This window comes from Protopterus annectens, chromosome 10.part0, assembly GCF_019279795.1.
Source record: "Protopterus annectens isolate FY-2018-M chromosome 10.part0, PAN1.0, whole genome shotgun sequence".
In the NCBI taxonomy this organism is placed as follows: domain Eukaryota; kingdom Metazoa; phylum Chordata; order Ceratodontiformes; family Protopteridae; genus Protopterus; species Protopterus annectens.
The window spans coordinates 349043141-349060798 of NC_056744.1; the positions used below are offsets into that span (position 1 = coordinate 349043141).

Sequence of the window (17658 nt, forward strand, 5' to 3'; positions counted from 1 at the left end):
TAAGATGCACTCAGTGTTACAGCACTGGGTTTGGGACTCCAGAGAGTGTTTATATACATTGTTAAAATGTAACACATCAAATATTATTCAGTTTGTTCTAGTTGGAACTTTCATTCAAGCAGGTAACCTGAACAGTTTTGTTTTCTTTTGTATTTTTGCAAGTTTTTAACTACTACTGCACATATTGTATTAGCATTCACCATTGTTTGTTTATCTATGCCCTTGCAACTCCCACTCTAATATCACCCACCCCATGCAACCACTACCTTTCTTTCCACTCCACTAACTACCTTGATTATAGCAAGCTCAGATGCTCATAAGCCTAGTAGTTATACAGCAGGAACTTCTTATTTTAACATCTGTTAATGTCTGTTATGTACTTCACAGATAAATATTCTAGTTGTCTACTGATGTACTATGTTCATCTGTAAATATGTTGTAAGTAATTGCTATGTAAATTGTTAATCGCTATGTAATCCAATGTAACTACTGTCTATTTATTTTAACTGTGGTGCTTTTCTCCCCGGGCCTCCGCTGAAAATGGACCTATGTCCAGTCGGACACTCCCGGTCAACAAATATAAATAAATAAATAATTTAAGTTTGTTTACTGGAACACAGCACTAACCATAGTTGCAGGTTCAGCCCTCAACATTCAATCAAAAGCTTCATTTTCCATGTGTTACTGAGTTAGATAACATAAATGAGAAAGGTGTATCAATTAATGTAAAGATCAGCATAAAACAAAAATGATAAACATAAGCAATATAACTTTACACACTGTAGTTTTAGCCTTCTGCAATATACTCCTCTCAGGCATGCCTCTCAACTGTCTAGATTGTTTGCCTATGTTTGGTCTGTTCGTCAAAATTTGTGGCAAATCATCGAGGACAGCGTTCATTAGTTAATGAGAGGCATTTGAGTTTCCGACTTAATATCCTTCAGAAAATGTATGGTAACAAAAACAAAATATTGTTTATTCTAGCGCTTTGTCCAGATTTTTTGTGCTAAGAGGTTGACAGCTATGCTCGCAGGTGTTCTGTAATTGTTTGGTATGGATTAGGAGTCACAGGATTATGCATCAAAGGGGCGTTGTATGCCTCTCCTGCTCTCCATAGGTGTTTTTCAAATGTTTGCATTTTAAAGATCACCACAAATCACAGGTAGGCATCATATTGATTTGCAACTGTGTTATAAAGATGTAATTGGATTTCATGCTGCCTTTTTCCAGAACATCTCTGATGAAAGTGAACATGGCAAAACATCAAATAGAACTCAGCAAGGAGACATTTAACAAAAATATGTTCCAGTTTTGGGGTTAGGATAGATTCTGCAAATATACTGGTTTGCATCTCCAAAGGTACCAAGAATCTACAGCAGCACAAATTTCAGGGTTTGTGGACATGATGTACTATGTAGACAACTGAAAGAGTATTCCATTAGATGCATAATGCACAGAATTAGATCCAAAACTGCTGCATCTTGGAGCCACTTAAAAATGCTTCACTTTGGAACCACTTAGAATTTGGCATAGGCTCCTTCTTAATGGCTCCCTGGACTATAAACCTAGTAACCACCTATGAACTCCTGAGCTAAAGCCTGTTTAATTCATTTCTTTTCAGATGTTTGTTCTTTTAAATCCATTTCTCTACATTGCTTGCACAGTGAAGGAATGTTATATTTTCCTTACATATACCATTAAACATTAACTCATGAAAGAGCACAGTGCCCTAGGCAGTAATACTTTACCCTGTTCCAGCAGTCTGCAAGCCACATAGGCTAATGAAACTGCCAATTGCAAATTGTGAACTGGGTTTGTTGCAGTGCTAAGAGTCACACAGTAAGCAAGTGGAGGCTGTGGGAATCAAACTCAGGATTGCTGCTGGGTTTAAGCTCTAGCACACATACTCTCACACCTGTGTGCCAAAGCTGTAGAATCAAATGTTAACTTGTACTGGTGATGAACTGTATAACATGACAGAAGCAATTGTGAACTGGGTTTGTTGCAGTGCTAAGAGTCACACAGTAAGCAAGTGGAAGCTGTGGGAATCAAACTCAGGATTGCTGCTGGGTTTAAGCTCTAGCACACATACTCTCACACCTGTGTACCAAAGCTGCAGAATCAAATGTTGACTTGCACTGGTGATGAACTGTATAACATGACAGAAGCAATGACAAACGGTGAAAGAGTATTATCAATAGAATCCATCCATCTATTGCTGTTGACTCATCTGACTTGTAAACAATTTTATAATGTTACTTGAAAGGTTCACCGCCTCAAGAGAGTCATAAGCCCTGATCCACAGAGAAAAAGTAAATCAATCTGGCTTTTAAAGATGTTCATAAATAACTTATATCAGAAGAAGGTAACAAGTTCCATGCCCTGGCAATTCTGTTATGAAAGAAGTACTGTTTGTGCTTTCATGAAATCTTTGACAATTTCAGATGATTGCTTCTTGGGCTGACACTAAGTGAAGAAAAGTAAATACTAACTGTGGCCTGTAAAATGGTGTCTGGAGAATATTTACATCCTGAAGTTAGGTCACCTCTAAGTAAACGATGGTAAACTGCAATGTAACCAGAGTCTTCAGTCTTTCTGCATAGCCTAATCTCCTAAGACATGACATTTGTTTTGTAAAGTACTCTCACATTTTTCTCATTCATTGATATTGAGATATGTATACAAAAGCCAGAACATACTCAAGCACTGCTCTAAGGTCTTACATTAGCAAATAAGTAGTTTATGCCTTGAAGAAAATGATTCAATGGTTTTAGTGGTACAATAACATTTTTTAACCACCACAGTAATGTACCCGTCAGACATCAGTTTGCTGCTCACTAGGATTCCAAGATCTCTGAACTCATTGCATCTGTCTAGAAGTTTATGGTTCAGAGCATATGGGTACTGCTTGTTTATACACCCCAGGTATTAAAGCCTGTTCAGTCACTACACAACCAACAGTATAATTTGTCTACATCACACTAAAGAATGGTTTTATCATGAACTGTGGACACGATACCTCTATTTTGGCATTGTCAGCAAACTTGGATACACAGATGTTTTGGGATGTTAGCATGGTAAACAAAGATATTAGAGAGAAACAAACCTGCAACTCATCATTGAGGCATGTCCCCAATGACCCCCCTTAAAAGGCCGCTCTAATTTAGACTCTGGATTTCCTGTCCTTTAACCATTCTGCATTCTATGGTGTAATTAATGGATTAATATTCCATTCAGGTAGTGTAGCTATGACAGTTCAAGTCAAATGTCTTAGCAAGATGTAAAAATATCACATGGGGTGATAATCCACATGAATTAAGTTACTATAAAACTCAATCAAGATTGTTGTACACAGTCTCTCCTGGATAATTCCATGTTAATATATCTTTATAGTATAGGTTCATAGGTAGGTACTAGGCTATCGGCCCAAGGGCCTAAGTAAATCTAGCCAACAAGGTTCCCTGGCTTATGCCACCCAAGAAAGTTAATGTCCTGTGCCCCTGCCAAGCAGAGCCACAGAAGTGATCCCCGGGGTGTATTTCCTATTTCCCATCCGTTCTTTAAGATTTCTCTTGATGAGTGCTAATGAGGAACTTTGCTTGACATAGATGGGTAGCTTGTTCCATAGTATAGGAAGTCTCTGGGACAGGAATCTATCTCTCCAGCATGTCCTGTTTATTGTGGTGACAAGGTTTAGGTCCCTAGAGCATGTAGCTTGGAGGGATTAGGATTTCTTTAGGTGTAGCATGTCCAACAGCTCTGGGTTTAACATAGCTTTATATGTTAGGCAGAGATCTTCTCGGAGTAGGCAATATGCTACAGAGTAAAGCTGGAGTGTTTTGACATGGTCAGTGTAGGGCATCTGTTTGAGGCCAGTAATCCTCTTTGTGAGGTACTTCTGTGGCCTTTCCAGCTGCTGCAGATGTCTTGTGAGGTACATTCCAAAAGGGGCATTGTACTCTATAATGGGTCAAATGGGTCTAATGAGTGCCGAGTAGAGGGGAACAATGACCTCTTTTTTCCTGGATGAGAACCCTTTTGTGATGAGGTGTGCCACATAGAAGGATTTCCTGACTACTGTGGTGATGTGATTATCAAAGGAGAGACTACTGTCCACCTGGGTCCCAAGGTCTCTTATCACACATTCAACATTAAGTAGACTGCCATTTATGTGGTAGTTCATTGGTACAGAGTTTTTACCAAAGGGGAAGACAATGCACTTTTTGGCATTGAGCTTGAGGCCATGCCTCTGACACCAGGCATCTGTCTCAGTGAGGCCATTCTGCAGAATGTCCACATCATTTGGGGACTTGACTATGTCTCCTAGTTTGCAGTCATCTGCGAACTTTATTACCCAGATGCCTTCTGGAGTCGTGGTATTGTATGAGGAAGTTGGGAGTGGCAGAGAAGTATGTAAGAGTGATACAGGATATGTACGAGGGTAGTGTGACATTGGTGAGGACTGCGGTGGGGGTGATGGATACGTTTAAGGTGGAGGTGGGATTACATCAAGGATCAGCTCTGAGCCCTTTCTTATTTGCAGTGGTGATGGACAGGTTGACAGATGAGATTAGACAGGAGGCCCTGTGGACTATGATGTTTGCAGATGACATTGTGATATGTAGTGAGAGTAGGGACCAGGTTGAGGACACCCTGGAGAGATGGAGATATGCTTTAGAGAGGAGAGCAATGAAGGTCAGCAGGGCTAAAACAGAATAGGTGTATGTAAATGAGAGGGAGGGTAGAGGAATGGTGAGGATGCAGGGAGTAGAGTTGGTAAAGATGGATGAGTTTAAGTACTTGGGATCAGCAGTTCAGAGTAATGGTGAGTGTGGAAGAGAGGTGAAGAAGAGAGTACAGGCAGGGTGGAATGGGTGGAGAAGAGTGTCAGGAGTGATTTGTGACAGACGGGTACCAATAAGAGTGAAAGGGAAGGTCTACAAGAGAGTAGTGAGACCAGCTATGTTATATGGGTTGAAGACAGTAGCATTGACGAAAAGGCAGGAGTCAGTGCTGGATGTGGCAGAGATAAAGATGTTAAGATTTGCACTGGGTGTGACTAGAATGGACAGGCTTAGGAATCAGTATATTAGAGGGTCCGCTCAGGTTGGACAGTTTGGAGACAAAGCAAGAGAGGAGAGATTGCGTTGGTTTGGACATACTGAGGAGGGATGCTGGGTATATTAGGAAAAGGATGGAGCTGCCAGGTAAGAGGAAAAGAGGATGGCCTAAGATAAGGTTTATGGATGTGGTGAGAGAGGACATGCAGGTGGTTGATTTGACAGAGCAAGATGCAGAGGACAGGAAGAAGTGGAAACAGATGATCCGCTGTGGCGACCCCTAACGGGAACAGCCGAAAGAAGATGATGACTATCCTTATCTAAGACATTTACAATAATGACTTCTGTGGTATTACTGTTATGAAGTAGGGTGGAGAAAGGGTATGGCAGGTAGTCGCACACTCAATATGAAACAATAACTGCTTGAATGTTAATTAATCCAAAATAAAAACACTTTTTTGTAGGGGTCAAGCCACCACACATAACCTCATAACACCTTGCTAATCATATATCAGCTCTGACATTGCTCTGTGGGAAAAGGACAAATTCTCCAATTTCCACTGTTCCAGGATCTCGCACATCAAAAAAAAAAGATGGTAATAAGTGATCTGATTTTCAGTTAGCTGTACTGGCTTTTTCTCCACTTGACCAGTTGACTTTTCAATATCTGGCTTCTTTTCCCACTTGACCACCTGAATTTTCAATATAGTGTATGCAAATCTGGTAGAGCAAATTTGCTGTCTTATATAGATATAAACAGCATGACCTGATCTGTCCACTCTTGCACTTTGTTAGCCAAGCTGATCTCTGACAACCATCACCATCCTCAGAGTTTACTAGGTAGCAAGGGAAGTGAAGTAGATTTCAGGCCTTTCTTCCATATCACAGTCACAGTTACACACATCTATGGACAATTTAGATTCATAAAACCACCTACTGCATATTTTTGGTAAGTGAGAGGAAACTGGAGTACCCAGAGAGAACCCAAATGAACACAGGGTAGAGCATAAGACTGCACACAGAATGCACTCCAAGTGAGAACCAAACAGAGAGCGTTTTACTGCATGGTGACAATAGTACTCATCATGTGATTGTGAGACACCAAGTAACACTGTCACCTCACAGCAAGAGCATCTCCTATAATATGCATTCTCTACTACCTGTGCAGTTTATTTTGCACTAAACATATAAAACAATATTGGTTAGGCAACTGTGACTAAAAAGTTCATTCTTGCAATGAAGCATTACAGTGTTTGAGAAGAAAGATAAAGAAATTTCATGTAATCAGGTTATCCAGGATGAGGCTAGCATACTGGTATAGCACAATGGTATCCACTTACATTACAAGAGTTCTGGATTTGATTTAACAGCTGGTTCTAGAAACAAAGCGTTTTCTTTAATGTCCTAACCTTCATGGATTCTATGATTTAGTTATATGTGTGTATACATTAATAATATATTTCTTATTTCTTTATTCCTTTTTTTTGCTAGGTTGTGGGGAATTGACCTCAGTTGGAGACCCTATCACATACAGAAAGGCTGACACTATTGCAGGAAAGTATGGTGTATGGATGCGAGACCCTGAATTTGTTGCACCTTACACTCGTGAAACTACATGGAGAATTGACACAGTAGGCACCGACATACGTCAGGTGTTCGAATATGATGACTTAGATCAGTTCGCTAAAGGGTACCCTTCCAGGGTCCATGTGCTAACAAAGTCTATTGAAAGCACTGGGGCAGTCGTCTATCGAGGTTTCCTCTACTACCAGAAACGCAAGTCTAGAACCTTGATCAAGTATGACTTGAAGACAGAAACAATTGTACTGCAGAAAGAGCTGGACAATGCTGGTTTCCATGGCCAGTACCCTTACTCCTGGGGAGGTTATACTGATATTGATCTGGCTGTTGATGAACTTGGTCTGTGGGCTATCTATAGTAATGCTAAAGCTAAAGGGTCCATTGTCATCTCCAAACTGAATCCCGATACTCTGGAAATTGAAAGTACATGGGAGACAAACATCCGCAAGCAGTCTGTTGCCAACACATTTATGATCTGCGGGACACTGTACACACTCAGTAGTTACTCTTCCCAGCATGCAACAATCAGCTTTGCTTACAATGTCAGTACCAGCACTGGCAAGCAGCTGAGAATCCCCTTCGAGAACCGCTACAGATACAACAGTATGACTGACTACAACCCTAGGGAGAAGAAACTCTTTGCTTGGGACAACTCCCATATGGTTGTATATGATGTGAGACTGACCAAAATGTGATTTACTTCTGAGGGTCATCTGCAGAGATCACAGACTTGTTATCCTTAACAAACAAAAGCGACAAAAGAACCCTGGAGACTTAGGAAATAGATACTAAATCTTGCTGTGATGGGAAATGCCATGTTTTTTATTCACCTAAGACCCAAAAATCAGCCTTGGCTTTTTTTCTGAAAACTTTGCTAAGATCTACAAGACTGTATAACCAACATTTTACTGCAGCACTGAAGACCTCATCAAAATAACATCTTGAAATCCTGTCACAAGAATAACAAATATCTTTAGCATGGATAGATCCAAGCCAATTTCTTTTATTGATGGCAAAAATAATTGGACACTTTTTTACAAGAAAAAAACAAACATTTTGCATATGATCTTTGCAATCAGAACATTCATAACCAGCTTGAGAAACCTCTCGGTCTCTTGTTTTGGGAACTGGCACTTTGCATTGGAGGAGCAGCCTGTACTGAAGAAAGTGTCTCTAAATATATATTTATCATAACCCTGCATGGTCGACCTCTGCTGACAGCAAGAAAATTAATGCCACTGACTGACATGTCTTCCTGCTTTCTGATCTCTGAACTCTGTATTTACTTCTGCATAAGGCTTCAGTGATTGTATTTCTGAACGTTTATATTTAAAAGCATAGCTGACAATTTATAAAAATAAAGAGGAAGTTACTTAGGTGGCTTAAGGCATCATACTAAACAGAGACTGTCTTTGCAGTGATATTATAAAAGAATATTTTCTGTAGTCAGAGATATTTTATTAGACGTGCTTTGTCTCCACTATATTGCTATAACAGAAAAAATGTAGAGTGACACAGACCATTTCATCTAGTAAAAGTATTACTAACTCAGACCATTTCATGTGCCAAAGGTATTGCTGTAAGTCTCAGATGTTTCGCATTATCAAGAAGGAAAGTATCTGAAACTCGGAGAAGTAAAGAAACAGTGTAATGCAATAAAGACACTTTGACACTGCCACCGTTGGGATACAGTTTTCCTAACCACCACCATCAAAACATAGTAATGTAGCAGTGTAGCACACGTGTCCACATATATATATACAAATTGGGGTCTACTTCATATGATAGACACTCATTTCACCGACACCAAAACACCGAAAACTCATTTGGTCGAAACTCAGAACACTGACACATGAAATTCACAGCATTATGCCCTTTCCCCACTGTAGCACGACCCTGGAGTTAGAATAAATAGTTAGGGGGGTGGGGCACAGCCCCCCCACATTGGGGGGGTGTGGGGGCAGTGCCCCCCACAATATTTAGATAAATATTATCATTTTTGTTATAACTATCCACATGTATGTTTAAAATTTATTATGTATGTGGGGGGCTGTGCCCCCCACACCCCCATCTATTTATTCTAATTCCAGGGTCGCACTACACTGGGGAAAGGGCATAATGCTGTGAATTTCATGTGTCGATGATATGAGTTTTGACCAAATGAGTTTTTGGTCTGTCTGAAAAGTTTGTCAGTCATATGAGCTTTCGATCATATGAAGTAGACCCACAAATTCATACGTATAAGTATAAACAAACTCAGAGACACACACGCACACATGCACGCAGAATGCAAGGCATAGAAAAATGTGTGTATTACACTAGAGCTCACAAATTACTGTTACATGCTCAGTGTACATGATTACATTGTTATGAAACACATTTGTTGCCTCAGAAGCAGATATTATCAGAAGAATGTCTAAAGATAAAGCCGTTTTTTTAGAACTATCATGTTGCACGTTTCACCCAGTCGTGCTATTTCCTACAACCACATCATAAGCTGCAGGCCACAATATATTTGCATTCTGCAGCAACTGGACAGTTAAAATTCTATCTGACATGCCTGCTAAATGTAAAGCTGCAGCTTGGAATATTTTGCTTTTCTCATATTTTGTACAAGTTGTTGCTTTAAGAAAATAAACAAACATATTTTTTCCACTTCAATGTGTTCTGGACTGTTAACTGTGTTTTTGCTGTGTGGAACTATAGGATATATATAAATATAAATAAATATAGCTATATTTTCCATTTAGTTTCCATTTGTTTACCGGGAAAGTCCAAATGGACAAAATGTCCTTTTCCAGCAGAGGCCAGGGGAGAAAAACTCCACATTTATAAATAACAGTAAGATACATATACAACATGCAGATACAAATATTGATTCAATCTCAGATACAAGTACAAAATGAAAGTGCATGTTATAGATTTCACTGATACAATCATATAGTCTAGGTAGGATACAAAGAATAGCAGTACCATGATTGTAGGTAGAAAGCAAGCAAGTGAAGTATACATGTGCGTAGTAGGGGTATACTATTCAAGTACAAAACTAACAGGTTGTCTTCCTTTAGCTGCCTTAAGACATTTGTTTTTTAACCAGGGTTTCTGCAAGAGCAAGGCCATGCTTCTTATAGGTGTAATTTGAGAGAAGTGTTTTATATATATATATATATATACACACACACACACACACATATTACTGTTGCAACATCCAAGTTCCTGACTGGTTTAAAGCACTTGGATTCACCTCAAGCCAGAATATACAATACAGATCTGCTAATATAGTGTTGTTGTCTAGGGTTGGGCAGAGTGAGATTTCTTCATCTAGCACAAAACCAGAGCTGAACTGGAAGTCTGATTCAACGCACAAAACCAAAACACAAATTATTACTGAATGAGCATTTTCAATGCTGTACTAAATGAGTTAGTAACAAAAAAAAACAATATTTCAAAAGGTTTTCCAATTTCTGATATTGGTAAAATCAAGCAGTAATTATAAATTACTTATGAACCTGTTCAGCTTATATAGCTGCACAATTTTATCAGGTCCAACAACAAAATGATGGGTGAGTTTAGTTCATATATGATCTGCAAAATTCTCTAAGAGTGACGATATGGATTGCACCGTTTTCTTATAAAATATTCTTTGTATCACTTGAATTTCTCTTTGATTTCATCAGATCACATTTATTTTACATGTTTTGAAGTTCTAAAGCACTGCTTACATCACTGCTTGCTGCATGAGAAATTAATCAGATGTTTAACTGAGCAAGACATGACTCTCAGAATAAACAGTGAAATGTATAAATTACCAGTTTTGTAAATGCCTGTCGACATAATGCTCAGACTCCATTTAACAGAGGAAAGAGCATTGCACAGAAAATGTTGGTTTACACATTCTTATAAACTAAAGCCGTGTGTTTAACTTCTGAGACTTTTTAGAACTTCTGTATTTGAAATTTGCAAATAGAATCATATTTTTTTCCTAACAGATATTTATAAACTGAAATTTAAGTGCACAAAGTAAGCCACTTTTCTCCCGTAAAATGCTTTACTTCATTCATTTTTCAAGGTTTACATTACTCAAGATTTGATGAAGTATTCTGGACTGCTTCTATTTTCATCAAGGTTTTTGGAACAGTGTTTAGAAAGAGTACAAATTAAAAACTACACACAAACTGTTGAAAAATTCCACAAACGAGCAATACTGAAGGAGAAAAGTCCAAGGAGAAAGGTCCAAGGTCACTGAATATTCCACTAAGTATTTATTAAGCACTTTTTGTTTTGTCAAATAACAAAACTTCTTCAGATAAAATTACTAAATCAATGAGTTCATATAAATACCTTAAGAATCAGTCATATCACAATTCCTTCCAATAAAAAAACACAACTTTTCCCCAATTCAATGTTTAACCTCACTGTTTCTAAACAATACTGTGTTATACATCTACAAGTATTTTAATAAGAAATTACTGCTTTCTAAAATAACTGTTTAAAAATAAAATAAGAAAAAATAGAAAATAAAACAGTGTCGACAAAATAATATACAATGATATATTTATATATTGTGAACAACTTGTTGGCACTATCTAGTCAAACTTTTAAGTTTTAAAATGCACAGAATTGAGCATGTCTAGATAGTGCCAAGTTGTTCACAGTATATAAATATATCATTGTATATTATTTTGTTGACACTGTCTTATTTTCTATTTTTTCTTATTTTATTTTTAAACAGTTATTTTAGAAAACAGTAATTTCTTATTAAAATACTTGATGCAAATGTATAACAGTATTGTTTAGAAACAATGGGGTTAAGCACTGAATTGGGGAAAAGTGTGTTTTTTATTGGAAGGAAATTGTGATATGACTGATTCTTAAGGTATTTATATGAAGTCACTGATTTAGTAATTTTATCTGAAGAAGTTTTATTTGACAAAACGAAACATGCTTAATAAACTTATTTGTGGAATATTCAGTGGCCTTGGACCTTTCTCCTTCAGTATTGCTCGTTTGTGGAATTTTTCACGAGTACAATTTTTTTTCACACTTGATGCCCTCTGGCTATCAAGCTTCCACCCCTTCTGTTCTGTTGACCTATTCTTGCATTAGCCCTACCTGCTTCTCTTCTCATGCCCAGTGATGTCTCTTGGGGTTTGGCAAGCAGCATGTAATGAATATCGTTCAGGATTGTCACTCACTCTTGTCAGTGTTTTAAGTCCATAGATGTCCCATCCCCTTGAGATAAATGCTTCTGCTGACTCTTGGGTCTCTATCAAGGCGCTTGCCTGGAGAACAAGCTCCTGGGTTTACACCCCTCCTCTCTAACCAAGAGAAGAAAGTTGGCTCAGCCCTCCAGTCTTCTCCCACCACTAGTCAGGTCCTACAATGCTATATCATCTAGGGTGACATCAAAATTCTCTCTCTCTATGCCTTGTTGTAGCAGTTACAGCTTTTCATCATGACAGATGCATAGTTGCTGCATTTTAATTTACAGATAGCTTTTCTCAGTTCTGCTTTTAACAACCAGTTTGTACAGATTGTGACTATTAAGACTACATGTTTTTGTAGTTGCTTGCCAACAGTTTGCAGCTGTCTCCAACAATGAAGTAATATCCAAACCATGTACACTTCATTTGCTTCAAATGTATATTCCATTCCACTTTAATTCTTTTGCATTTGTGCAAGACACCATTTTTACGATGAACTGTCTTCTATTTTCCTTCTTTCTGGTCTGAAACCATCACAAACTTTTCTGCATACCCTTAAATTTCCACATCTAGCTTCCTGCCTGCACATATCGACAAGATTAAGTTACTATAAATTTCATCCTTCATTCCCTCCTCTGCAGTGAGCATGTGTGAAGCTTTGGATTGTTGCTTTAACTATGTTCCTCCAAAGCTGGGTGCAGACCAGTTAGCACAGATGATTAAGGCTATGACCTGCTAATGAGCTGCTTCTGGAGCCTAAGGTTTGATTCCGTTTACCTGCAAGTGGCACTTAATCTAATAGTGCTCTGGGGCAATCGGAAGACTGGTCATATTAGGCTAGACTCCTCAATGGTCACCTGGACTGCTCACCTAGTAACTACCCATGAAATTATAAACACTTCATCTTCCTAAACCTGTTGCTGTGGAGCATATCATCAACCTCATACAATGCCTTTAGGGTACCACCTTTACAAATACCCAAAGTGGGATTTTTTTTTTTTTTACAGAAATGCAAGATTATTCAGGACAAATTACAATAACAACCAGCAGTGCAAAGACCTGAATTAATTTCATCATCGGCTCCCTTTTTTCCCATTTTTTCTACATGGGATTGGGGTATCGTGTTAACTGTCGCCAACTTTCTCGATTCAGTGCCACACTCCTGCCTGACTGTCTGATATCTTCTTTCAAACAATCCATCAACCTCTTTGCTGGACATCCTCACTTCCTCTTACCTTTTTCCTGTCTGTCCCAAATCTTCCTCACTAGATTGTCTTCTGCTTTTCTACACGTGCCCAAACCACCATAATCTGTTCTCTCTGATCTTTTCAGCAATTGGAGCTACTTTGGCTTCTGCTCTTATGTCCTCATTTCTTCATCTGTCCCACAGTGTAAATCCTACCACCTTTCTCAGGCACTTCATTTCCATCACCTCTAGCTTCTTCATCTGCTCTGCCTTTACTGCCCAGGTCTCTGTACTATATAGTAGTACTGGTCGTACCACTGCCTTATACAACCTTACTTTTCAGCTTCTTTGGCATTCTTCTGTCATAGACTACACCAGACACTCTATGCCAGCTGGCTGCAGCCCCTCTGATTCTAGCTTTGACCTCTTCATTCAGACTTCCTTTTTCCTCAACCAACCAACCCTCCCAGATACTTGAAGCTGTTTACCTATTTCACTATCTTCCCTTCTATCTCTCTTCTTAGCTTCTTCTGATTTCCCCAGTTTGCTACCATTACCGCCATCTTATCTGTGCTTAGTTTCATTCCATGTGCCTTCAGTTTTGCATTCCATTCTCCTATCCTTTGAAGTTCTAGCTTAGAGTCTGCTTGTTAAGGCCACATCGTCTGCATACAGCAACTTTGTTGATCTATCCCCTCCAACCTGTTTGCTAATGTAGTCCATCACCAGTATGAACAGCAGTGGGCTCTCCCACTGGGAACCCCTCTGTGAGGCTGAACACTGTTCGTACTTGAGTCACTGGGTCCTTGTACATAGCCTGCACTAATTCTACCAATGTTTCTGGGAATTCAAACCACCACAGTATTGCCCAGAACAGCTTTCTTGGGACCTTGTCATATGCTTTCTCCACGTCTAGGAATACCCAGTTGGAATCTCTCCTCATTTCTAGTTTCTTCTCAAGTATCTTTCTCACTGCAAACATCAGGTCATTTGTGCTGCATCCTGATCTGAACCCAAACTGCTCATCTCCCATGTTACATTGTACAACTCTGTGTATCAGTTTATCACCCTCTCCAGAACTTTCATGCAATGTGATAGGAGTTTGATGCCTCTGTACTGCCCACAGTTGTGGATGTCCCCTTTGTTCTTGCACACTGGCACAAGTATTCTTATTCTCCAGTCATCTGGGATACGCCTTTCTCTCCACACTGCTATGAGTACCCTCAGGACCCATTACTCCCCTATCTCACCCAGCATCTTTATCATATCTGTTGTGACCTCATCTGAGCCTGCTGCTTTCCCTGACTTCATTTTCCTTAGTGCTGTTCTTACTTCTTCTAGGGTGGGTTCCCCTACTTCTCTTCATCATAGGCTGTTTCTGGGGCAGTACAGCTCTTGTGGGTTTTTTTTCATTCAGAAGCTGCTGGAAATACTGCTTCCGTCTGCCTTTGCTGTCCTGTGGACTGGTGAGAAGGTTGTTGCTGGCATCCCTTATGAAGGGTGTCCATCTTCTTTATATTTCTGTCTTTGCCTTGCAACCTGATATAGTTTCTTTGTGCCACTTTCCAGAAATTGGTAGAGTGCCTCTGATACCCTATTCCTTGCAATTGCCAACTAGTAGTCCTTCCTAGCCTGGTCAGTTTTTTCTGTCTCCCACTTCTTCCTATACTCCTTTCTTTTGATGACTTCCTGGACTTCTGCATTCCACCAGCTTTCCTCATGTACTTTATTTCCATACCTGGCTTGGCCACATATCTTTTCTGTAGTCCTGACACAAGCTGTTTTTAGGTGCTGCCATTCTTGTTCAACTCCACCTATTTCCTCCTCTTCTTGGGGTGCTAGAGCCCTGAGTAATTCCTTGAACTGTTGTACTTTCTCTCCAGTCAACTTCCAGGTCTTCAGCCTGGTCTCTGTTGACCTTAGAGCCTTCTCTGACCACTGCTTGTGGGCCGACTGTTTCACTGGGGATGACTTTGCAGTCATGGATTCTACCCAGCGCCTTTTCCTTACTAGGAGGAAGTCTACCTGAGTTGCATGTTGACTACTCTTGTATGTGATCTTGCGACTTTCTGAACCATGTGTTGGCTATTATCAAGCCATTTGCCAGACAGAAGTCTAGAACAGCTTCTCCTTCTTTATTCCTGTTGTGCCATCCATGTGGACCCAGGCAGTCCTCATAGCCTGTTCTGTCTGTCCCAATATGTGCAGTCAAGTCACCCATTATCAAAGCCAGTTCATGTTGGCCTGCTTTATTTAGTAGGTTCTGCAACTGCTGTCTGAATGCACTCTTCTCCTCACAAGCCTACTGTGGGGCATAGGCTGAGATTATGAATACTGCCCTATCATTACACTGGAGTCTGAGTGCCATGCGTCTGTCATTAATCCTAATGATATCCCTCACTGCCTTCTGAAGCACCTCTCTCAATGCTATTTCTTCACCATTTCTAGCCTGTCCCCCTCCTGAGTAGTAGAGTCTGGATCCAAATCCAAGTACCTTTGCTGCACTACCGTTCCATCTCATTTCTTGGATACATAGGATGGCCAGCATCCTCCGTATCATCATGTCATCCACTTCCAAGCTGCTTCCTGTCAGTGAACCTACATTAAGCGTAGCAATTGTCAGTTCATGTTTGGCAGGTTGATTGTTTTTTACATCCGGCTTTCGCTCAGCAGAACTATCCCAGGTAACTTAGGCTAGGCAACTAGACACCAGCCAGCCAGTAGCTTATTGACCCAGGGCTGCTGGGGTTTATGGTGGGCACACACTGGCCAATAAGGGCATATATACCCCTCCCACCATTAGCAAGGGTCCCTGGCGTAGGTCTGAGTAGGCCGGGTCTTCAACTCACTTATCACCGGTAACTACCCTTGCCTATTTTGGCAACATTAGTCAACATGACCGAATCACCTGGAGCCATATTTTACACCATTGAGTGGCTAGCCCTGCTACGGCATGCAGTCTGTGATCAGTGTGCACCACAGTATATGCCCATAGCGATTGATCTTGTACAACTCTTCCTCCTATAGGGCACCATGTAGAGTGTGTGCTGCTGCCCACAGCGCCATTCATTGGTGAGTTTGAGATGGAAACACTTAGCATGTTTTTCGGACATGGGAGAAACCCTACAGAGACACAGGGAGAATGTGCAAACTCCAAACAGGATCGAACCTTGTACCTTGTGTATGGGAGGCAAAGACCATAACCATTATGCCAACTGGTCTCTGTCCTGAATTTATTTATTTAAATTTGCTTACTAGGATAGGACACTGATCAAACAATAACCAATTAGAGACTAAACCTATAAAAGCTCAGCCTTGTAAAATTTGAGTAGCTACTTTTTGCATGAAATATTAAATTAAATATTAAGGAGTTTCAGATACAAAATAATTGTTTTATGCAACTAATAGACGAAACCCAAGAAATGCTTTTATCCTAAAGTCTCAGAACATTTTCTATTTTTTTTTTTTTTTTTTTTGCAAGATGCAAATATACAAACTAGGATGGTCCTCAGTAAAGAGGCACAGGTGATATCTTTACATATCTTACCTGGCACATAACTTCAGCTCTGTGTAAGGGTCCTGTGTCACACTTTCATGTGCTACATCTCATCTTCCTTCACTGCCTGATAGGATGCATTCCCAGCCCTGTTAAACTATGAAAGGGGTATATGTCTCTACTGTCCTTCACCACTTTTCTGCTACAGCTGCATAACTTCCTACACTGTTACATGGGGCACAGAACCTCACCTTCCTGTACTGCTTTATGTGGTTCATCTGGCAACCATTTGAAATGTCAGGAGCAAAAGCAGGTCCCAAAATCCGGAGGCTGAATGGCTTAAAGATTGGACTTTGTATTTCTTTTAAGTCTAAGATGCCATTTCTCAGAATATTTCCTGTTCTTCAAGGTATAGTGATCTTGGAATTGGTAAATATAAGTTCAGGGTGTGGGGACTGCAGGGGGCCTTGCACTCCTGCAAAAAGAAATTTTAAGGAGAGCGATTTTCAAGATTTGGTCTTCTCTGGGCTTTTGATCCTTTTTATTTTCAGCTTGTCAACACTTAGAATTTCGATTGATGACATTTCAATAGGGAGCCGGTTCATGGACTCAGTTCCTTACAGTGTATTATACAATACATCTGTTTACTGTTCATGTGGTGTTTATCCTTACTGTCTTACACAATTATGATAAAGATGCACATTGTCATATCCTGCACATAGGTTCATAGGTAGGTATCCTTACTGTCTTACACAGTTATGATAAAGATGCACATTGTCATATCCTGCACATAGGTTCATAGGTAGGTATCCTTACTGTCTTACACAGTTATGATAAAGATGCACATTGTCATATCCTGCACATAGGTTCATAGGTAGGTATCCTTACTGTCTTACACAATTATGATAAAGATGCACATTGTCATATCCTGCACATAGGTTCATAGGTAGGTATCCTTACTGTCTTACACAGTTATGATAAAGATGCACATTGTCATATCCTGCACATAGGTTCATAGGTAGGTATCCTTACTGTCTTACACAGTTATGATAAAGATGCACATTGTCATATCCTGCACATAGGCTCATAGGTAGGTATCCTTACTGTCTTACACAGTTATGATAAAGATGC

The 17658-nt window shown here is 39.7% G+C and overlaps 1 protein-coding gene across 1 annotated transcript in view; it reads left to right on the forward strand.

Moving 5' to 3' along the window:
* Nucleotides 1-7654, forward strand: part of MYOC (myocilin) — a 76111-nt gene extending 68457 nt beyond the window's left edge. Inside the window, exon 4 of the mRNA XM_044085252.1 lies at nucleotides 6552-7654. Coding sequence (XP_043941187.1) covers nucleotides 6552-7336 — 785 coding nt within the window. The 3' untranslated portion in view covers nucleotides 7337-7654. The remainder of the gene's footprint in view (nucleotides 1-6551) is intronic.
* The last annotated feature ends 10004 nt before the right edge of the window (nucleotides 7655-17658 follow it).